The 23,145-nt window shown below is 44.3% G+C and overlaps 1 protein-coding gene and 2 pseudogenes across 3 annotated transcripts; 1 reads left to right on the plus strand and 2 right to left on the minus strand.

The window, feature by feature from the left end:
- The first annotated feature begins 2,258 nt into the window (after window positions 1-2,258).
- FTSJ1 (FtsJ RNA 2'-O-methyltransferase 1) lies at window positions 2,259-12,628 on the plus strand. Its single transcript, XM_080910584.1, has 13 exons — window positions 2,259-2,436; window positions 3,586-3,741; window positions 3,987-4,056; window positions 4,131-4,221; window positions 5,319-5,397; window positions 6,830-6,882; window positions 6,972-7,025; window positions 7,114-7,216; window positions 7,323-7,406; window positions 7,923-8,020; window positions 8,100-8,288; window positions 8,471-8,512; window positions 12,310-12,628. Exons 2-12 carry the CDS (start codon window positions 3,621-3,623, stop codon window positions 8,501-8,503), a joined length of 975 nt encoding a protein of 324 aa, XP_080766710.1. The 5' UTR covers window positions 2,259-2,436; window positions 3,586-3,620; the 3' UTR covers window positions 8,504-8,512; window positions 12,310-12,628.
- Window positions 12,629-16,329: 3,701 nt separating this feature from the next.
- LOC308415554 (small ubiquitin-related modifier 2-like) lies at window positions 16,330-16,611 on the minus strand (annotated as a pseudogene). Its single transcript has one exon. The product of its transcript is annotated as a small ubiquitin-related modifier 2-like (transcript).
- Window positions 16,612-17,902: 1,291 nt separating this feature from the next.
- Window positions 17,903-18,363, minus strand: LOC308415552 (low molecular weight phosphotyrosine protein phosphatase-like; annotated as a pseudogene). The gene has a single exon. The product of its transcript is annotated as a low molecular weight phosphotyrosine protein phosphatase-like (transcript).
- Window positions 18,364-23,145: the final 4,782 nt, after the last annotated feature.

Below are 23,145 nucleotides of genomic sequence, written 5' to 3' on the forward strand. Positions count from 1 at the left end.
ATATATATATATATGTATGTATATTTCAGTTCCAGGAGATCCAATGTCATCTTCTGGTCTCAGAAGGCACCAGGCACAAATTTGATATATGGAGGCAAAAACATGCACACACATAAAATAAATAAAATCTAAAAATAACACTTTAAAAGAATTATTTATTTTATGTCTGTGAGTACACTGTCACTGACTTCAGACACACCAGAAGAGAGCATCAGATCCCATCACAGATGGTTGTGAACCACCATGTGGTTGCTGGGAATGAAGTGTGAGCAGTGCACTGGAGACAACCTATATAGGTTTTCACAAGTAAGCTTGTTCAATTTTGGGAATGTTGCAAACTGATTGTTAAATAACCATTATTAAAATGAAACCGCTGGGGCTGGAAAGTTGGCTCTGTGGTCAAAAGCCCTTGTTGCTCTTGCAGAAAACCCAGGTTCAGTTCCCAGCACCCCCATGATAGCTTACTATCATCCTGACTCCAGTACCATGGTCTGACACCTTCTGACTTCCTTAAGCTGCAGACACGCAAGTTTTCTGCATATACATGTAGAAAAAGAACACTCATAACATATAATATTAAATTGATCTTAAAAATGAAACGCTGATTCATCTCAGCATTCAAGGGGCAGAGGCAAAGAGATCTGGGTGCATTTGAAGACAGCCTGGTCTACAAAATGAGCTCCAGGACGCCCAGAACTACATAGTAACTCTTTGAGAACCTGTCTCAAAGAAATCAAATAAGAAATATGGAACACAGTGGTGGGAGCGCCTGGAACCTCAGAACTTGGAAGGTGGGGAGTGGTTTGTGGGTTGGAGGTCAGCTTGACCAACATTGAAACCATGGGGAGAGAAAGAGAGGAAGAGAAAAAAATAATACTGTGAACTTAACAATTAAGTGGATAGGATTTGTGAATGTAGTGGATACTCAGAATGTGTCGCTTCCCAGTTATCTTACTGTTTTTCATTCATTTCCTGTGTTCTTGATGCCGTTTTTCCCATGGTACGGTCGAATTAACACTTGATGGTGTGCTGCACCTGTGTTTAGACTACACACGGGTGACTTAAAAATCTGACCAGATGATAGATAGATAATATGTAAACCATGGAAACTGACAAATGCTTCAAACAGACCCAGTCCCCTACCCTGCCAAAAGCCAGTTAACCATTTACCAGCACACTGCTGACAGCAGAGAACAGTGCCTAATATGCGGTAAATGCTCTTCCGCTGTTGTTTTATGCATTAGGTCAGGACATGAGTACACACACACAAGGACACATACATATTCATATGTGCTTTAAACTTTTATCCATTCACACGTCTATTTATCTATTTATTTATTTGGGGAGGAGGCGCGTGACACACTGCGCATGTTGGGGATCGAAAGACAACTTGTAGGAGTCTTCTCCTTCCACCCACCTTGTGTCTGGGAAATCAAAACTCGGGTGGTCAGATTTGGCGGAAAAAGCCTCTACCCAGTGTGTGTCTCACAAATCCGTAGACATGCTTTTCAGTGGTGTGGATGGTGATGGTGGTTAAAATATATCAGGAAAAGGTATCTGGAAAATATACATTTAGGAAAGAATGCGCATCCAAGTCTCCGATTAACAAACACCGTGAATTCTGCATAGGTGATTATCTCTACTTTTCAGATGGGGAAACTAAAGTTCTGAGGTGGCAAAATTGAAAGCACTTCAATCAACCGGTAGAAGTAGGATTCAAAATCGCATGTGGTAGCTTTCCCGTAGCAGAATTCAAAACTGCTCGCGGCAGCTTCCCGGTTAACTCGCTTTTGCAACAAGTTTTACTCCTGGGGTGGTTACGCCCACCCCCTTGCGTAATATCCTTTCCCGCCAGACTTAAAGAAAAGTAGGTGTGGTCATGACCGCTGAATTTTGGGAAATGTAGTACATAGGCTCAATAACCGCCCCGATGTAAAAAGGAAAAGGTGGCCAACTAAGTTATCTTGGCCTCCTTTTCTTGCATTATTTTTGGTCTGAGTGAGCAAAGACGGGTGGAAGTTTCCCATGCCAAGGTCTCTCTATGTAGACCAGACTGGTCGAGAAATCGGGATCTTCCTCCTGAGAGTAGCTATACGACCTTGGCTTTGAAACAAAGAACAAAGAGCCAGTTCACGTGCCTTGCATCATTATTGGCCAAACGATGTCAGTTGCATTCTGGGAACTGAAGTTCCTGTGACCCGGATATGTCGACATAAGATGACGAAACTAACGTCATACGTTGTACTCTGATCTGGACCTCTGTAGAACTGAACTGTTTCCACAAAGCAAACTTTACCACGTTGTAACAGCCTCTAGGCTTGTGCCACAGGCCTTCGGGTCAATTCCTAACACCACCTGGAGCCCTACCTTTTCTCATCAGTTTGCACACGCCTCTCGAGGCTGGTGATCAGCCACCCTCTGTTTCCAAAAGCTGAGGTAGGTCCTGGGGCACCAAGGACTTGAACTGGGACCGAGACTGGAGGCATGACCGCCCTGTCCCCAACTCGGGATGAGGGGATTCACTCGCGGTGCTGCAGATGCATAGTTCAGTCAGGCCCTGGGAAATTTGCCTAGAGCAGGGAACTAGAATGCTGGGTGAACTCGAGAGGGGTGCAGCATGGAGCTGCAACAACTAATCTGCTATATGCTGGACCGCCTTGTAGGGTATTTGGTGGTGTGGATGGGCTGATGGTCTTTGAGGCTATGCAGATAGACTTGGCTGTTAGTAAAAAAGATGAGTCTTGAAGGTATTAGACACGTGGTACTGTGTCTGCCGGGAAATTAATGAAGGGTAATAATGAAGTATGAAAGGAGTGGCTCTTCAGCAGTATACATAGTAATCAGTGTTGGTGGGGTTACGGAGAGAATTGCAGAGATGGATAGGCAGAGTGGTAACCTAATGGGGCCAGTGACAAAAGAAGAAATAGAGGCTTTATGAGCAACAGGGGTAATGTATGTATTGGTGAAAAGGATACTGAAGACCACTAGTGTGATCTTTGAGAGGTTGGTCAGAGGGCTGAGTAAATGGAGCTGGTAAATTGGTGTAATAGAGACCTAACAGGTCATGATCCTCCAAGCATTAGTGGCGATTGAGGTGATAGTAATTAATGACTGGAGGCCTAATCTATGAAGGGAATGGTGGGCTGCAGAGTAGAGAGAGAGGTTAGGCTATGGGAGATGGGATGAGGTTGTGTCGGGGTAATAGGCAGGAAAAGCAAGGGCTTATGGGAAGGGCCGTAGAATTTTGTGAATCTAGAGACGGCAGCAGTAACTAGCGATGATCAGGTGATGACAGAGATGAAATGGGCAGAGAAGATGGTTGAGATAGAGATTACTTGTGTAGTGTCTCAATGACAATAGTTGGAGGTGAGCAGAGTCAGTAGTGGGCCCTCTGTCAGTCAACTGTGGCATCTGTGGGGTCCCACAGTGATGGGGACCTATGTGATAAGCAAAGGGGCCTGAGAGTTCATGATAAGGTACTTAGGGCCCTGTCTGGGCTTCAGTCTCCATGTATTGAATGAGCTGTCTGTCATGTGGGTCCCATGAACTCGGTGAGTTGTACTTTGTTTTCTTTGCCCTGTGCAGGACTTTGTCAGCTCACCACCTACCAGCAGACTGAGATGGGACGGACATCTAAGGATAAACGGGACGTCTACTACCGCCTGGCCAAGGAGAACGGCTGGCGGGCCCGAAGCGCTTTCAAGCTACTTCAACTTGATGAGGAATTCCAACTCTTCAAAGGTGCTGAATTTGGTGGCTAAGTGACCTGGGAGAGGAGAAAAGGCTGCTTCTGCAGAACTCACTGTTGTGGGTGGGCTAACCTGGAGAGGGTCTGGACCATGGAGACAAGGGAAGAATGGGCCACAAAAGAGGAGGCGGCACAAGGGCAGTGGGTAGACATAGGTTCTCCCCACGGCAGAGGCGACTTGCAGTATCGTCTGGTTATGCAACCGACTAGTATGTCTTCACTGTGTGTGTGTGCACAGGTGTGAAGCGAGCAGTTGACTTGTGTGCAGCCCCAGGCAGCTGGAGCCAAGTGCTGAGCCAGAAGGTTGGGTAAGTGGAGGAGGCTGGTAGCGGGAAGGCCTGGGGCTTAAGTCCTATGCTGACACAGACTATACTGTCCACAGGAGTCAGAGTGGCGGTCAGGTGGTGGCTGTGGACTTGCAGGCTATGGCTCCACTCCCAGGTGTGATCCAGATACAGGGTGACATCACTCAGGTGAGAGCACGCCTGAGAGTATTGGGGTTATCCTGAGTGACGGGCCCCATTTGGGGACAATAGAAAGTAGAAGAGAAATGAGACAATAGAAGCCGAGAAAGGCTTTGTAATGCCCGGATCTAAAAGGCTGAGGGTGAGGAACAGTAAGTACAAAATTGGCCTGAGTTATATAGTTCCATAATGAGACTGTAGCTCAAAAGTTAAAAAAGAAGAAGAAAAGGGGAAAAAAAAACTTTGAGGTGGCTTGAGTAGGTAAAGGGGCCAACAAACCAGATGACTGGGATCCATCCTGAAAGTTGTCCTCTTCCCTCCACATGCATATGTTACTACACACACACACACACACACAATAAATGAATAAATAAAGGCAGTTTTAAAATATCTTGGGCCGGGAGATGGTTCAACAGTTAAGAGCACTGATTGCTCTACCAGAGGATCTGGGTACAATTTGGAACACCCACACAGTGGTGCACAACCATCTGTAACTTCAGTCCCAGGAACTCGGATGCCCTCTTCTGGCCTCATCCAGCACCAGGCATACATGTGCAGCACAAACATGCATAAAGGCAAAACACCTATATACCTTAAAAAAAAAAAAAAAAAGGAAAGGGAAGAAAAGGAGAGAGGAAAATAAAAAAACATTTTTAATTCGCTGATTCATTTGTTGTGTGGGGGTGTTTGTGTGCCATGGTATGCATGCAGAGCTCAGAGGATGGAATTCCAGGTCACGAGGACTTTACCTTCCAAGCCAGTTCACCTACCCCCTTTAAAAAAAATCTTATTAAAGAAGAAATAAAAAAGAGGAGGGGACTGACGATGAACACTTGCGTGGTATAAGTAGAGCGTACTGGGTTCCATCCCAGTACCAGAGACAGAAACTGGGAAAGACAGAGAGGAACCACCTGTACATAGATTGTATTGCAGAAACACCAAAAGATGATGAGGATGAGTCCCCAGAGATGCAACCTGATCTTAGATAGGCAAAGCCTCAGAATATAACTGTCCCAGAGGCTTTGAGGCTAGGGCTGTGGGCAGGTGGAATTTGAGGACAAAGGCAGAAGAGGGGTACTAACACCATTCACCCCCTTTCTCCATAGCTTTCCACTGCCAAGGAGATCATCCAGCACTTTGAGGGTTGCCCTGCCGACCTAGTAGTGTGTGACGGGGCTCCTGATGGTAAATGGGGTGTGGGGATGGCCTCTGTCTCTTAGCTCAGTTTTTTATTTCTCCCTCTTTCCTTCTGTTCTTTCCATTCCCTCCTTTCTGGCAATTTCTTCTACCTCTGCTCTCATTGTCCATCCTCCTTCTCACCTTTCATTTTTTTTTAACTATTTCATGGTGCTGAAAATAGATGGACCCTCATGTATTCGAGGCAAGTATTCTGCCACTAAGGTTTACCCCATGCCCGTCAGCTTTGTCCTGTCAGTCCTTCTGCCTTCTCATCTGAGTGCCTATCCAATCAATCCTATGCACTGTTTTTGGTTTGCTTTCTTTTGTTTTGGCCAGCCATCTATTCAAAACATTTTCTGAGCACATGTTGGGTTGGGAAAGTGTGCATAAATAACTTCCACTGATCTCTGGCTTTGCAAAGTCAGTGTTTCGGTGGGACTGCTGGTGGCTCGATGCCTGGAATTCCAGATCTTGGGAAACTGAGGCACAAAGATCACTAGAGCTCAAGGTCAGCCTGGATTAGAAAGGCCCTGTCTCGAAAAGTAAAAATAGGTGGCTGGGGGGCTGGCTTAGTGGTTAAGAGTACTTGCTGTTCTTCTGGGGAACTGAGTTTATTTGAGAGCTGTCCATGCCTAGTGGCTCACAACTACCTATGACTTTAACTCTAGAGGATCTGACACTCTCTTTTGGCTTCCATGGGCATACCCTTGTGACATACGAAGCACAGACACACATGCATAAAAAGGTTTTTAAATGTTTTTAAAATAATGCAAAATGAACAGCAGTTTATAACTTTTAGTAAAAAGAAATAAACTTTTTTTTTTTTTTTAAAAAAGCTTAATAGAACCTGTAGGGAAATCACTGAAACAGGCCAAGGAAGTAAAATCTACCTGCTGAGATTTGAATTCAGGTAGATAAGAAGGGCTTCATTGACCTGTCAGCAGAAAGACTTGATAGGGAGGGGTCAGGAGAAAGCCGGAGGGTTGTGAACCAAGGAAGACTTGCCTTGCTGGGACTGGGACTGTGTCCCTTAAGCTTCTTGAACAGTGTGAGGGGCAGAGGTGGAAGCAGAGACTCCACCCCCAACTCCCCAGGAGGAGGTCACTGTAATGGTGCGAAAGAGTAACTAATAATAGTGGGAGCTCCAGTGAGTGACAGACGAGGAGGGAAAGGTCCCATTTTGAAAATAGAATGACCTGGATCTGCAAATGTCCAGAATGTGAGTGTGATAGAGGCCAAAGTTGATCATGGGGACTAAGGTTTCTTGAAATATTAGTGCTGCCTGTGGGACAAGTAATTTCTAGAATTAAAGTGACTTTCCGAGTTGCTAAGGGCTCAGGGCTCAAATCCACTGAAAAACGTCTTTGGTGCTCTAATCTCTGGTATAAGGAGACATATCAAATCAGAGGGTCCCCTAATGCTGTTCCTCTTGCTACAGTCACTGGCCTCCATGATGTGGATGAGTACATGCAGGCCCAGCTTCTGCTAGCTGTGAGTAATCCTGGTGGCCGCCTCTGCCCTCCTTTGGTCTGTCCTTACCTCGCTACTGCCTCCACTTTACCCGCCTGTCCTTTCTGCAGGCTCTCAACATTGCTACTCATGTCTTGAAGATAGGGGGCTGCTTCGTGGCCAAGGTGAGCCTTGGGGAGCCTGGGGGAGTGGTGAGAAAGATCCCTGTGGGGGGAACACACCCTTTCCTGTCTTGCCTTCCACACCCTACAGATATTCCGAGGCCGGGATGTGACCCTGCTCTACAGCCAACTACGTATCTTTTTCTCCAGCGTGCTCTGTGCTAAGCCCAAGAGCAGCCGGAACTCCAGCATTGGTCAGTGAGTGACACGGGCGTGTGATGGGCAAGAGGGTGATTGTCCATGTGTCTGCACAAGGTTGAGGTGACAGAGTCACCCCTCACTCCATGTTTTCCCCCACAGAGGCCTTTGCTGTCTGTCAGAGTTATGACCCTCCTCGGGGCTTCATTCCAGACCTGACCAGACCCCTGCTGAACAACTCATACGGTGAGACCCAGAGCTGGTGGTCATGCCTAGGGAAACTTCACCAGCCCCGTGCATCTCATATGTCTTGAGAGCCCTGATGGCAGTTGTACTCCCTTAGGGATATTTCAGATTGTCTTCCAATGGTAGCTCTTGGTCCTGGTGGAAAGTCTGTTGCAGCAAACAAAGCATTCGCCCAGGGAAGATCCTACCTGTCTATCTTAGGGAAACCCTCAGTTACTCCCTCAGGCAGAAAGCTCACCTGTGTTAAACATGTTCCCTGTGTAAGTCTGTATCCTCGAGCCTGATGGGCAAAGGTGGAACCTGTCTCTATAGATTCCATTTGAAGGCGACAAGGTGAAATGTGCTGGTAAAGTGCTGGGTGGGTGAAAAGCCAGGGCACAAGCTGACATTTTAGAATTAGTAATCAGAGGGCGATCTGCACCAGAGGACTATTTGGAGAAAGACCATGATGGAGAAGAGGGGGATGTCAGTGCAGCTGCAGCCTATATCTGCTCTCCTCTTCTTTGCAAGATACAGATTTCAACCAGTTGGATGGTCCTGCCCGAGCTATTGTGCCCTTTGTGGTCTGTGGGGACCTCAGCGCCTATGATTCGGACCGCACTTACTCTCTGGATGTGAGTGACCAGCCAGCAGGGCAGGGGTCAGGAAATTGTCTTAGATTCTCAGATTCTCATCATCTCTTGTGTCCTACAGCTAGACGATGGCTCTGAGTACAAATATACTCCACCCACACAGCCCCCCATTGCACCTCCATACCAGGAGGCCTGCAGGTTGAAGAAAAATGGACAGCTAGCCAAGGAACTCCTTCCCCAGGAATGCAACAACGACTCAGTAGACAAGTTGCCCCAGCCTCTGGCTATTCATACCCTGCTAGCCCCCAAGGTATGGGTCTGTACCTCTGAGCCCACCACGCTGTGTCCCCAATGTGCCCATTTCTGCCCTGACTCACTCACATGGTTCTTTCATGCCTTGCAATAGCTGTAAGAATCAGTAAGTAGGTTGGCCCACTAACAATTGGAAAAATGTAGCCAAATAGCTGAGTCCTTTTTCTTTCTCTTTGGCAGGTGGAAGACAATGAAATTAATTGGAAATCGTAACACATTAAGGTAAATTTGCTTTTTTTTTTCTCTAAAGTTCAAATACAGGACGCCTTTAAGAAAAATCTGAATAGGGACTGTGAGCTGGCTCTGGTTAAGAGCAAGTGTCGCCCTTGTAGAAGATCAGAGTTTGGTTTCCAGCAACCATGTCTAGGATCTCACAACTGCCTGTGAATCCACTTCCATTCACAAACACATACCTAGGACATACAGACAGACACACAATTAAAAATAATAGAAATAGTTTGGGCATGGCATCCCTCACTTTGAATCCCAGCACTTGGAGGGGTGGGTTGCAGGGAAGTCTCTACAAGGTTGAGGTTAGCCTGGTCTCCAGACCTGCCGATGCTTCATAATGAGACCCTGTCTGTAAGAAAAAGAAAAGAAAGGAAAATCCCTCAGTGTGTTAAAAATATAACTCAGTTTGTAGAGTGCTTGCCTAAAATGCACAAAACCCTAGGTTCAATCTCTAGCTACTACATAAAAAGCCAGGCAGTAGTAATCCTTAGCACCCAGAAGATACAACAGAAGGATCAGAGTTTCTAGAACATCCTCAGAGACTTAGCAGGCTTGAAGCCAGCCAGGGCTACATGAAAACCTGTCTCAAAAAACGAAAGACCTCAGTAAATTTTTACTTCTTGAATTTTTTAAAAATGTTTTTGAAACAGGGTTTCTTTGTGTAGCCCTACCTCTGCAGACCAGGCTGGCCTCAAACTTAACAGAGCTCCACCTGCCTCTGCCTTGAATGAAAGGCACAAGCTGCTGCCACCCAGGGACTTGAAAGAATGAAGTCTATTTATACACACATGCGCATACAATTTTTTTTAATCCTTAAAGGGTTAAAAGGTTCAATTGATACTACCAAGAAAATAAAACAAAAATACATTAAGAGATGGGATGCAGTATAGTTGGTAAAAATGCTTGTCTGGAATGGACAAAGCAGTGAGCCCCAGGACCATGGAGTAGCACATGCCAGTAAGCCTGTGGGAGGAAGTTGTCTTAGTTACTTTTTCTTGCTGTAATAAGACACCATGACCGAGGCAACTTGCAGAAGAGAGCCTTCATTGCAGAGTTACAGTCTGTGATCATCATAGCAGGGAGCATAGCAGGCAGGCATGGCCCTGGAGCCGTCATTAGTAATTGTGAGATTTGAACCACTGGGCAGACAGACACACAGAGAAGACAGAGGGAGAGAGATAGACTACTGGGAATACCCTGGGCCTTTGAGTCCTCAAAGTTTGTCCCCAGAGACAAGGCCTCTTCCAACAAGACCACGTGTCTTAATCTTTCCCGAAACAGTTCCATCAGCTGGGAACCAAGCACTCAAATATACGAGCCTCTGGGGACCATTCTCATTGTGACCACCACAGACATACATTCAGAAGAGCAAGATCAGCCATAGCTGTATACCAGGTTTCAGGACAGCCTGGGCTATGTGAGACCCTATCTTCAATAAAAACCAAGTCAGGGCTATAGAGGTGACCAGAAGATGGTATCAGGTCCCCTGGAACTGGAGTTAACAGGTGGTTGTGAGCCACCATGTAGGTTCTGAGAATCAAACCCAAGATCCCTGGAAGAACATTCAGTGCTTTTAACTACTGAACCATCTATCTCTTCAGCCCCTGGTCCCCACCCCCAAAGAATTTGTTAAAGAAAAACAAAGGGATTTTTTTTTTTGTCTCAGTAAATGAAAGTTTTGAGAGTGTCTGAAGACTTTTTAAGCATTTTGTGTGCTACTTTTTGAGTTGGTGAGTACTTGCCAAATGAATACTTACGGTAGCCTAGGTTTAGATATCCAACAGGAAACAGTCGGAATTTATACCTTGTAACTCGCATTTGACTATGCTTACAATGTGCTACAAAAACAATGGTCTCCTAGGATACCATCTAATTTTTACACAATAAGGAAAACACCCAAGGTGTATTTCCCACAGAGGTGCTACTTCACTGAAATGCATGTCAAAAAAAAAAAAAAAAAAAAAAGGCTATGAAAGGTAGGAAAAAGTAAAACATAATAAAGAAAATCAGAGACCCAGGAGTTTGGAATTTTAAATGTCTTTTTCTAGCCAGGCACCTGGGAAGCAGAGGCACCAGGATTGTGAGTGAGTTCGAGGCCAGCCTAGTCTATACGTGAGTTGACAGCCAAAGCTATTTAGAGAGACCCAGTGAGAAAATGAAATAGAAAATAAAAGCATATTTTCTAAAAGAGCCTTCTGAGGTAAAGAATTCACTGAGGGGATTGAGGTTGTGGGGATTTGGGGGTTTATCTAGGGGAAGAACATTCCAGGGAGAAGGTACAACAGAATTCAAGGCTAAAACTACCTGAAATAGAAGCCGCCTAGTCCGTAGTAGGATGGACTTAGATCTAACAATTTAGAGACAGTGGCCTAGCAGGCCTCACATTTAAGTCTTCCATTAACACTTGAAACACAGCCCAGGAGTAAGGGGGGGGGGTGATTGCATCGCCTTTAATCCTAGCACCCAAGTGGCAGGGCAGGTGGATCTCTGTGAGTTCAAGGCCAGCCTAGTCAACACAAAAGAATTGAAACCAACAAGCTCACACCTACCTAATGCACCAGGCACAACATGGTACACAGATATGCAAGGCAAAACACCCACACACATAAAATAATTAAATAATCTAAAAAAATTTGACTGAGGGCTGGAGAGATGGCTCAGAGGTTAAGAGCACTGACTGCTCTCCCAGAGGTCCTGAGTTCAATTCCCAGCAACCACATGGTGGCTCACAACCATCTGTAATGGGATCTGGTGCCCTCTTCTGGTGTGTCTGAAGACAGCTACAGTGAACTTATATATATTAAATAAATAAATCTTTAAAAAAATAAAAAATTAAAAAAAATAACTTGACTGAAACATGGGGATTAGAAAGACAGTTCAGTAGTTAAAGCACTTGCTGCCCATTCGGACAACAGGGTTCAGTTTCCAGCACCCACATAGCAGCTTGTAACTGTCTGTAACTCCAATTCCAGAGGATCCAATGCTTTCTTCTCTCCTCCATATTTACCAAGCATACATGCAATGCATTTAGGGCTGGAGAGATGGCTCAGTGGTTAAGAGCACTGACTGCTTTTCAAGAAGTCCTGAGTTCAATTCCCAGCAACCACATGGTGGCTCACAACCATCTGTAATGAGATCTGATGCCCTCTTCTGGTGTGTCTGAAGACAGCTACAGTGTACTTATATACAATAAATAAATAAATCTTAAAAAAATAAGAAAAGAATACATTTACATGTATGCAGGCAGGGCAGTCATACACATAAAATGAAAATAAATAATTTTAATTGAAACAGGCCAGGTGTGGTGACACAGGCCTTTAATCCTAATACATAGTTACATAATCAATAGTCCAGCCTAGGCTACATGGTAAGACCCTGCCTTAAGCAAAACAAAAACACCCAGTTGCAAGGATTAAAGATGTACACTATCATATCCTGCCCCAATTATACTTCTAAGAAATTAGTTGTAGGGCTGGGGAAATGGCTCAGAAGGAAAAGGCTCTCCCTGCTAAGCCCAATGGACAACCAGTTAAATCCTTGTCACCCATATGGTGAGAGAGAACGGACTCCCAAAAGTTGTCGCCTCTACTTGCACACGTACACTAAATAAATGCAAAAAAAAAAAAAAAAACAATGTTAGACAAATTTGTGCTTGAATGTCTGTGGTCCTCCTGTTCAGCCCTAGCCTGTTCACAGAGAGGAGCTACACAGCAATGCCAATGAAGTAGTGCTTGTAGTTAACCTTTGGACACGTGCGGGTTTTTAAAACATATTTCCCTTTATGGTAGGGTTTGCAGTAAAAGTCTAATACAGTCCAAAAGCTGCTTCCTGCCATGAAAACCAGAAGCTATGGGGACTGAACAGACCAACCTAGAATGGGACTCCACAACAACTCAGAGACAACAAAGAAATGGTGAAGAAGTCCTCAGAGCTGCAGGAGGGATTTGTGACTGAACATATTCCTCTTCTCTAAACCTCTCCTGGAGTGTCCTAGAAGGCCCACGATTTTCCCCCCAAAGCAGTGGTTAAACATCAGGGACCTCCACCAACATGATGGAGGAACGCATCAGTATGACTGAAGTTCAGCTTTATTCCCACTTAACAAATATTGGCAATAAATCAAAACAGGAAAAGCCTTACGTATGCAAGTCGCTTACTTTTTATATGACACTTTACAGACATCTGAAATACTGCTCATGTTTCTCACCACTTTAGATAATAGTTGATTTTATAAATTGGTTCTATAATTAGACATCGCGTCTCTTGCTACATCCGAATTTTGAGTGATTGGCTGGGCAGGTATTTGGGAGACATCTTCCCATATAGACTAGACTTCCATTAAAACTCAGAATCCTCCTGGTCTGCCCCCTGAGTGCTGACATTACAGACCTGTGCCACCAAACCTGGTTACTGTTTTCCACTTTTATTCAAATATAAGGTAATAACTGTATTTCAGAATAATCGGCTTTCATCATAAATGCGTGTTTGTATGTATATGCAGGTGTGCCTTCAAAAACATCCTGTGAGGGGCTGAGGATGTAGCTCCATGGTAGGGTCCTTGCCTACTATGCATAAGGCTCTGGGTTCCATTTTCACTAACACACACACAAAAAGTCTGTTAGTTGGATGTGGTACTACCACCAACTATAGTCCTAGCTATTCAGGTGCCCAAAATGAGAACCCTCAAGCCCAGAACTAAGTCGATGTGGACAGTATAGCTAGGTTCTTTTTAACAAGAAAACAAAGGTGAAGCCAAATATAGTACACACCTAGAACCCCAGATGGGGGGGGGCTGGGTTTGAGGCCAGCATGGGCTCCATAGGGAGACCCTGGTTCAAGAAACAAATTCTATGAAAGTCCACAGATTTAATCGGATTGCCAAAGGATTTCTCAAACGATTTTTGTTGTTTTGTTTTATTTGGTTAAGAAAGGGTCTCAGGTAGCCAAGGCTGGCCTCAAACGTACTGTATATCCAAGAATGACATTGAAATATGGTCTCCCTTCTCTCCCTCCCAAGTACTGCCATTAAAGGCATGTTTCACGATGCCTAATTTTATTGGACCAAACTTTATAGGTTGACAGTCTTTTTTTTTTCTTTTTGTACAGAATAGAGTTTATTCAGATCATGGGGGAGGGGGGTTTAAGAGGGTAGTAGTGGTGGAGAGAGAGGAGAGGAGAGGCTGGCTCTGAGCATGTGGAGAGGAAGGAAGAGAATGGGGAGAGGAGGAGCAAGAGAGAGTAAGAGCTCTTTTCATATTTACCTAACATGTACAAGCACTACCAATGTAATCAGGTATGGTAGGGGGACATGTTTTTTAAAGAAGTGCCCAAGTCTTCCTTGACTGCAGTCCTGAGTTTCTACAGACCAAAAGGCAGGAGCTGACATGAACTCCCTAAGCTATAGGGTACCATCTTCTGTGGTTTAATCCAATGTCTTTACAAACCCAATTATATCCGCACACCTGCACTTTGCTCTCGGACCACTCCTCTCTCTGCGATTCCAGGAATGTCTGCACCCCACTCTGTCTGGAGGTGTTCACAGTGATTTAATCCTAGATGATCCTTCTCATTCAAATCAATGTGACCACAGGAATGTCCACAACCCAGGCTATCTGACCTCAGGAATGCATGTCTGGAGGGCCCACACAAAGGACTTTCGATCACAGATGCTTCTACACCCTTGCTCATGGCAGCACCAACTCAGCAGTGCCCAGAAAAGAACCCAAGAGACGCCACAAGTGCCCCTATTCCAGGCTTTGACTCTTGGGAGGGGTATGGGTGGAGCAAGTGATCCAGGTAAAGGGGAAGACCTGTGCTTGCCCTATTCTATGAGCATCAAGCAGAGACAGATGAGGGATGGAGATGCACCAGTCAGCCTGAGGACCAGTAATGGGACATGAAATCAGAGATTCTATAGGAGCAAGAAATACCTGAATAGATCCCAATAACACACACACACAAAAAAAAAAAAAAAAAAAAAAAAGCTCAGGAATTGAGGGTCTGGAGAGATGGCTCAGCTTTAAGAGCATTTGTTGTTCTTGCAGAAAACTTGGGTTCAGTTTCCAGTACCCTCAAGGTAGCTGAAAAACATCCATAAATCCAGTTCCGGAAGGTCGGATGCTTTCTTCTGACCTCCTTGGTATATAAAACAGACAGAAAGAAAAATACACATGCATAGGTATAAAATCTTTAATGAATGGGCAGATGGGATTACATAAAATTAAAGGGCTTCTGTGTTCAGCAGGGTGAACAGACATTCTGTATAGAGTAGGAGACAATTTTTGCCAGCCGTGCTTCAGATAGAGCTTATAGCTGGGTGGTAGCAGTGCCTTTGATCCCTGCACTTGGAAGCTGCAGATCTCTGATTTGGAGGCCAGCCTGGTCTACAGAACAAGTTTCAGGACAGCCAAGGCTACACAGAGAAACCCTGTTTCAAAAAAATAAAATAAGACCAAACAAACTAATAGGTTAACAATGATTTGTATTTCTCTTCCCTCTCCCTCTCCCTCTCCCTCTCCCTCTCCCTCTCCCTCTCCCTCTCCTCTCTCGGTTTCTTGAGACAGTCTCTGTGCAGCCCTGGCTGTCTTAGAACTCTGTAGACCAAGCTGGCCTTGAACTCACAACTGCCTGTCTCTACCTCTTGACTGCTGAGATCAGCTGCTAGCATCCTTAGTCATCTGAGAAATACACAATTAAACAACTTTGAGGGCTGACAGGATGGCTTCGTAGTTAAAGACAGTGGCTGCTAATACTTAACCTGAAGGGAGTGCCCAGTACACACATAGAAGACCGGCTCCTGCAAGCTGTCTTCTGACCCACACTCACATGCTGTGGTGTAAGCACACCCACACACATACAAAATTTTTTAAAATGTAAACTTTGAAGGGTACATTTGGGTAGGTTTCCCTAGTATGTGCAAAGCCCTGGGTTCAACTTCAGCTCTACAGAAAGCAGAAGGGTATTGCGTCGCTGCAATCCCAGCACTGGGTAGGTAGAGGCAGGAGTACAAGAATGTCAGGATCATCTTTGGCAACAGCAGGAGTTAGAGGCCAGCCCAGGCCACATGGGACCTCTCGTTTGAAAAAAAAATCAAAAATCAAAATAAACTACTCTGAGATTCCATCTGCTCCCAGCCAAAATCTCACCATCAAGACAACCTGCCAATGAGGATTATAGAAACAAGAACCTGGACTCTATTTATTTTTTCATTTTAAACAAGAAGCTTATTTAAACAACAAGACGCTTGAAGGGAAAACAATCTAGGATCATTTTGTCCAAGAGTAATTTATCCCTACTTAAAAACAGAGTGTCCTACATGTAACAGCTATGTACAAAAAAAAGTTATAAAATTGTCCTTGGTTTTACGATGATAAATGAAAAACATTAAAATTCTCCAATCGAATAAGGTATGCAAGGATTTTTGTGTTGTTGGGTCTTTTGTTAAAACAATGAGAACAAAGTAACTTCCTGGAATATAAAGAGAAGGGTTGACTGAGCCAGTAATGGAGAAGGGGGTATTTTCACAGAACCAGTGCTTTCCCCAGACCATCTCCATCTGATGTCAACCAAAAGAGAACATTAACCATTTAGTTTAAAAAAGGAAAAGAAAAAAAAAAAAAGAAAGAATATGCTTGTGCACATACACCAGTTACTTTATGTAAAATAAAGACATGGAGACAGGAAGATGGAAGAAGAGAGAAAACTATACTGTAGTAGTCAGGATGTGGCGGCACCAAATTGCGGCTTTCTAATGAGAATGTGTTCTTGGTCTATAACAAAATTCTGGAGTAAAGTAGCAGGTTCCCTTTTTAGTAGACACCTCCTGTCTGCTGCTGGAACACATCAATCTTCATCCTCCATTTCCAACTGTGCAGGTGTGTCTGTTTCATTGATTGATTGTCCATCGAACTGGAACCTGGTCTGCCTCACTGACAAACCCTGCCGTTTCAATAGGCTTTCATTAGTTCACTAAGTGGTGTGTGCCTCTTAATCTTAAACTGCGCCACAGAACCATCCTGTCCCGACACTTTCAAATTAATATGATCCTTGTTTTCAGTCTTGACTCCTTCCTTGGGTTTCTCGTCGGCCATGGGGAGCGCCGGAGTCTCCTCAGCTGCCGCTTCACAGAAGAGCCACCAGGTCCGCCCTGAAGGCGCACACAAGCAGCACCGGGAGCGGCAGAAGGAGGCGGCAGCGGTGGAAGAGGCAGAGGGCGCGCCGAACCTGGAGTGTCAACTAGTGCAGCCGCTATGGGAATCGGTATAGAGGCTTCTCAAGAACCTAAGAGTCAAACTACTGTATGATCTAGCTACACCACTCCTGAACATAACCCGGAGGGTTTCCTACTGCAGAGATACTTGTATGTCCATAGCCCTGTTGGGCACATTGCTACAGACTTTATTCAGATTTTCTATTTGGTTTCCACAGATACTCCTTTAGAATAGCATATTGCATTCAGTTGCTGGTTTTGCTTGTTTCTTATTTTTTTTTCTTTTTCTTCTTCTTCTTTTTTTCCTGTGTTTTACTTGTATTTGATAACGTCCCAGTTTAATTCACAATCCTTACTGACATACATCCATATAAATTTGAGGTCCCTTTTCTGAAAACACACTAAAATTATTTGTGCTTGCCTGTCACTGTGTAAAATGTTGACAGAGAACACTCACAAACTCACACCACTATTTAAGCACACTTATTTTTTTTTTTAAAGCAAAGTGGCTCAAATAGAAACAAAGCTCAAAAATTACACAAAAACCAAGTAAGATTAAAGTTGTTAATTTTGCCAATCTGTGGGTCCCATCTTTTATTATTTTTATTTCTTTTTCAGACAGGTTGTCACTATGTAGCCCAGGAAGGCCTGCTGGAGTTCCACGCCCACCATCACATCCAGCTTCTCCCTCTCAAATACCTGATACCCTCAGAGTTTAAACTCTTCTAATGTTAAATGGAAGGCTGCCCTGGGTGGAGATATTGTCACAATAAGAGTCTGTAATAGAGAGGTACAAGGCAAGCAGACAGCACCACTGGGTGCTGCCATGCGCTCCAGGTAGACCAGGCTACCCAGGTTTGCTGGACTCAGAGGTTGACCTGGACCTTGTAGGTCATTCTTACTTTATTGGGTTTTCTTTTGTTCCATATTTGCTGTTCCACTATTTTGTAATTATGGCAAGATTTATTTAGTCTAAGAATGCTTAGCCACACCTCAAACTGTCCGATTCAAATGTTTTTATCCTGCTGAACATATGCCTAATTTCCACCTACAGTTATTTTAAAGATATGCAGTAAGTCAGCTGAAAAGAGAGGTGGGGGGTGGGACTGCCACCACCCTTGGGCATGGCAGAGGTGAGTAGGCAGTTGCTCAATGGTGGTGGGTAGGACCAACTAGTGAGTCTTTTCCAGGAAGGCCTTGCAGCACCTAAGGCATTGCTGGCACACCACCTCGAAGTCAGAGTCATTGCCATAATAGGGATCATCAATAATGAACTGTTTCTGTGGATCATAGCTCCCAAGTAGCTCAATTTTAGCTTTGCAGTTTTTAATTGGATTACTTTTTCTATTCAGATCTCTCAGATTGCTTTCATTCATACACAGTATATAATCGAATGTAGCAAAGTCTTCTCTTGTGATCTGCCGTGCAGTGTGACACATGTGGATGCCATGTTTTCTCATGCAGCTCTGCCCTCGATAGTCAGGGGGGGCTCCACACTTCATAGGTGGATGTAGCCATTATTTGAAACCTTTTCATCAGTGACCAATTTTCTGAACACTGCTTCTGCAATGGGTGACCGGAAAATGTTACCAAGACACACGAACAGCACTGACTTGGACCCAACCTCTGCCATGTTTCTGTGCTGACCCTGGTGCCCAGAAACCGCATAGCTTGTTTCTTTTCTTTTAAGATTTTATATATATAATTCTGCCTGCATGTAGTATGCCTGCAGGCCAGAAGAGGGCATCAGATCCTATTACAGATGGTTGTGAGCCACCATGTGGTTGTTGGGAATTGAACTCAGGTCCTCTGGAAGAGCAGACAGTGCTCTTAACCACTGAGCCATCTCTCCGCCCCTTGTTTTGTTTTTCCTTTCTTTTATTTTTAAACTCACTCGGTAGGCCAGGCTGGCCTTGAACTCACAGAGATCCACCTGCCTTTCTCCCAAATGCTGGGATTAAAGGTGTGAGCCCAGCTATCCACATTCAGGTGTAGTCACACCTTCTGTCTTCACAATAGCAAGGAAATGGTGCTATAGTTTCACAATAGTTTTTATTCAGCTGTAAAGAGAGATGAAATTTGCAAGAAATATGGCACTGGAAAACACTGAAGCACGGGAGTCTCAGAGAAACACACCTCATTAGCACTCTGTTTGGATCCTAGCTTGCCTTGTTAAGTGTGTGTCTCTAAGCTAGAGTGAAATGTGGGCTAAGGCCGTGGAAGTGGAAAGGTGTCCATGAGAAGGGGGAAAGGCTTTGAAAGGCAGAGTGGGGAAAGTAACAGAACACAGGAGATGGGAAGATAGAACAGGGAAGTACTTGGGATGAAAGGGCACGGGGTGGGGGGAGGGACAATATGCAGACGAGGATGGAAAGTAACCAAAACTAAATGTGAACTAAAATACCACAAGGAAGCCTGTTTCTTTGTAATCTCTTTTTAGATGGGGGTGGGGTGGCTGGAGTCCCTGGTAGGCCACAGAAAGAAAGGACTCTGACTTTCTTGTCTGACACATAGCCACTGGGGGCAGGGCTTTGTGCACAGGGCAGGCATGAGTCATTTGGTTGTAACAGGACTCCTCTGGCGTATGTGGTATGGTGGTGGTTACCCAACTTTTTTCTTTATTCTCAAAACTCAGAACTGGTCTGGTTGTGGTAGCACAGGCCTGTAGTTCTAGCCAGTCAGTAGACAAAATCAGAAAGATGCCATCAGTGTGTGTTACACAGTGAGATCCTGTCTGAAAATATATATATTAATCAGAACACACACACATGAACACAAAAACCAAGAGGTCTAGGGATGTTCGGTTGGTAGGGCGTTGTCCAACATACATGAAGATTAGATACTAGCATGGCATAAATTTAGCACAGTGGTACATACCTCTGGAATCCCAGCACTTGGAGGTGGATGCAAGATCAGAAGTCTATGGCCAGCCTGGACTACGTGTAATACTGTCTTGAATACAAAGAACATTCAAGGTTCTTGAAACTATAACATTTTCATTTGCCCAGAATAAAGAATTCCTGGATGCTGCAGAGGTGGTTTAGTAATTAAAAGCACACACTGAAGCTCCTCCAGAGGACATGAGTTCAATTCCCAGCATGTATGTTGAGCTTCTGGGAACTTGCTGGCAGTCCAGCTCCAGGAAATCCAACCCACTCCACCTTTTTTATTTTTGCCTTAAGGATTTTTTAAAAGATGTGTTCTTATGACCCTGTGTAGGTAAAGGTATGCACATAAAATAAATGCAAGTGTACTCAAGAGGCATCTGATCTGGAAGTAGAGTTACAGGTGATCTTGAGCTGCCTTAGAGGATGACTAGAACCCAAACCTAGGTCCTATGAAAGAGCAGTATCTGCTTGTACTGCTGACACATCTGCCTTAATCTCCACACACATGCACACACACACACACTCTTCCAACCTCCAAGGATACCTGCTTATACTCGGCATAGATTCACACCATAAATAAGAAGAAAGTAGGGCTGGAGAGATGGCTCAGTGGTTAAGAGCACTGACTGCTCTCCCAGAGGTCCTGAGTTCAAGTCCCAGCAACCACATGGTGGCTGACAGCCATCTGTAATGGGATCTGATGCCCTCTTTTGGTGTGTCTGAAGACAGCAATAGTGTACTTATATATGTTAAATAACTTAATAAATCTTTAAAAAAAAAGTAAATCTTTCTGGGTTGTCACATAACCCAGCACTCAGAAGGCAGGGACAAGTGGATCCCTGTGAGAAGGTCATTGAGACCTGTCTACATGATAATTTCTAAGCCCCCTTTCTCTCCATTGGCTTTTCAAGACAGGGTTTCACTCTTTAGCCCTGGTTATCCTGGAACTCAGTATATAGATCAAACCTACCTGAAGTTCACCTGCCTCTGCCTCCCAAGTGCTGGAATTAAAAGCTTGGGACACCACTGCTCAGCATATAATAAACCTCTAAAAAAAAGAATTCCTGCCTAGTGGTGGGGATTGCTCATGCCTTTAATGAGTTTGAAACCAGCCTGGTCTACAGAGTGTGTTCCAGGACAACTAAGCTACTCTGAGAGACTTTGTCTCAAAAATAAATAAATAAATAAAACAATGATAAAATAGAAAAAAAAATTCTGAGTGATGTGCCGATCTTGGGATATAGCAGTATGTCATTACGAGTCATTTTATTGCTCTTTTCATCTAAGGGAATAATAGTAGTAAGTAGGTTTGTCTTTGGGACCTATGACCTATCTAGTCACAGGCTCTTGATCACTTTAGTAATCATGAATCCCATCTCCTGGATGGATAAGCCTTAATTAAATTCAAACACACACACGCACACACACACCACGGTGGTTAGTTACTCCCCTAAGTTCATGCTGCTATTACACCAGCAGGCATATCTTAGCATATCAGCATATCTTCTTTTAAACAAATATATCATAGCTTACAGGCTTTGTAACCAGATGATACTAATGATTACTTTTCCCCACCAATAGTAGCTCATATAGCGCCTTCTAGCACTATGAGCCCTAGGCAGTAGGGGCGATGCTTCCAGTTGACTACCAACTTCATGTCTCCATGTTCTATACTGCAAATACATGGCACCCTCAGCAACAGGGCCTTACTATTAACCAGTGGAATTAACCAATAGCAATGACAATAACCTAGTCTTTGAAGGGTCTGTGAGACCGCTTTGGCCAGTAACTTATGATGTAACCCTTTCCTGGCCCTGGAGAATTTACTTGGTTATATGTCTTTCATAAATGCATATATTATTTTAAAGATGGATTTATTTTATGTATATGAGTACACTGTAGCTGTCTTCAGACACACCAGAAGAGGGCATCAGATCCCATTACAGACGGTTGTGAGCCACCATGTGGTTGCTGGGAATTGAACTCAGGACCTCTGGAAGAGCAGTCAGTGCTCTTAACCACTGAACCATCTCTCCAGTCCAAACACATAGATTTTAGGGGGCTTCTACAGTAGTAGGTTTTCCTGTGGCTTTTCAGAAGCCTTTAGTCTTAATGATCCTTCCCCCTCTATGGTCCCTCCTTTACCCTGCCCTCCTTATTTAATCTATTGTAGTTTCCCCTGTGTCCCTTTATGCAACTATTTTCTACATCCCGTATCCTTGGAAGATTCCCTCCTCCCAGCTGGTCTGTTATCAGCTACCTGACCTGTGTGGGCATTCTAAACGAAACACACATGTAAAGTATAAACGCTGGCATCCACATAGGGGAGAACACATGATCTTTGTCTTTCTGGGTCTGGGTTACCTCACTCAAGAAACAAGCTTCTAGTTCCATCCACTGAGTCCTCAGAGAGGCTTCTTGCAGGAGACAGTAAGGAAGACAGAACCACAACTGGAGAATGTGCAGAGAGTACGAGACTTTGGAACCATAAGCCTTAATAGGATGTCTTTATCAAACTCATACCCTCAAAGCTCAGGGATCTACGCAGAGGGAGATGAAATATTATACTTCAGAGGTGGGAGACAATGTTAAGGAAACCACATTTTCCAGAAGGAACAGGACAGTTACACATATAAACTCACAGAGGCTCTGACAGCATGCACAGGACCTGGACAGCCTCAAACTGGGCAAAACCCCGCCGTAGAGGAGAGGAAGTGGGCACACATGATAGCTGATGGGAGAGGAAAAATCAGTTTCCTTTAAGGGAATGACACTGTGTATATCAACCACACTCCAGAGCAGGCCTTGCTGGCTAACACAATCTTGTTTCTGTGTCCCAAGTTATGAAATTAAAGGCTTGCGCAACCACATCTAGCTTGTTTATTTGTTTGTTTGTTTGTTTGTTTAAGAGAGAAAGAGTATGAAGTTGGGTGGGGAGACAGAGAAGTTGGGATCTGAGAGAGAATCTTAAAAATATTTTTTATGAAAGTCTCAAAGAATTCTGCCAGGTATAGTGGTACAAGTTGCTAATCCCAACCATTCAGGAGGCAAAGGTAGAGGGATCTCTGTGAATCTGAGGCCAATCTGGTCTACATAGCACGTTCCAGAACAGCTAGGACTACATAGAGAGAGACACTGTCTAAAAAAGAATTACAGTGGCTGGTCTATGTGATATGAACCTATAATTCTACCACTCAGGAAACATGGTTTTTTTTCTTGGACCATGGCAACTTTCAGGTTAGATCCATCCCAAATCATTTGAGGCCTGTGTCCTAAATGTTTGGTGTCTTCAGCAATAGGGGCTTACTTTCAACCCGTGAGAGGCCACCAGCAAAAGTCTATATTGTTTTGAGAGTCATTGGGTCACCCTGACCAATCATATGAAAGGTGGCTTCTCATGCCTGGTACTGGGGGCTTTTAGTAATCATAGAAACCAGGGAAGTATAGAGGCACAGGAGGGAAGGGCTTGAGAGGTGGATCGCAGAATATGGATGATAGAAAGAGAAAAATAGAAAAACAGGAAAAGA

The sequence above is a fragment of the Micromys minutus genome (genome assembly GCF_963924665.1).
Source record: "Micromys minutus genome assembly, chromosome: X".
NCBI lineage: Eukaryota > Metazoa > Chordata > Mammalia > Rodentia > Muridae > Micromys > Micromys minutus.

What these genes read in the sequence shown, in the direction of transcription:
- FTSJ1 (XM_080910584.1), top strand. Translation starts at nt 3,621, where the DNA reads ATGGGACGGACATCTAAGGATAAACGGGACGTCTACTACCGCCTGGCC. An exon ending in GGAATTCCAACTCTTCAAAG is followed by an intron (nt 3,742 to 3,986) that starts GTGCTGAATTTG and finishes GTGTGTGCACAG; the next exon opens with GTGTGAAGCGAGCAGTTGAC. An exon ending in TACAGGGTGACATCACTCAG is followed by an intron (nt 4,222 to 5,318) that starts GTGAGAGCACGC and finishes CTTTCTCCATAG; the next exon opens with CTTTCCACTGCCAAGGAGAT.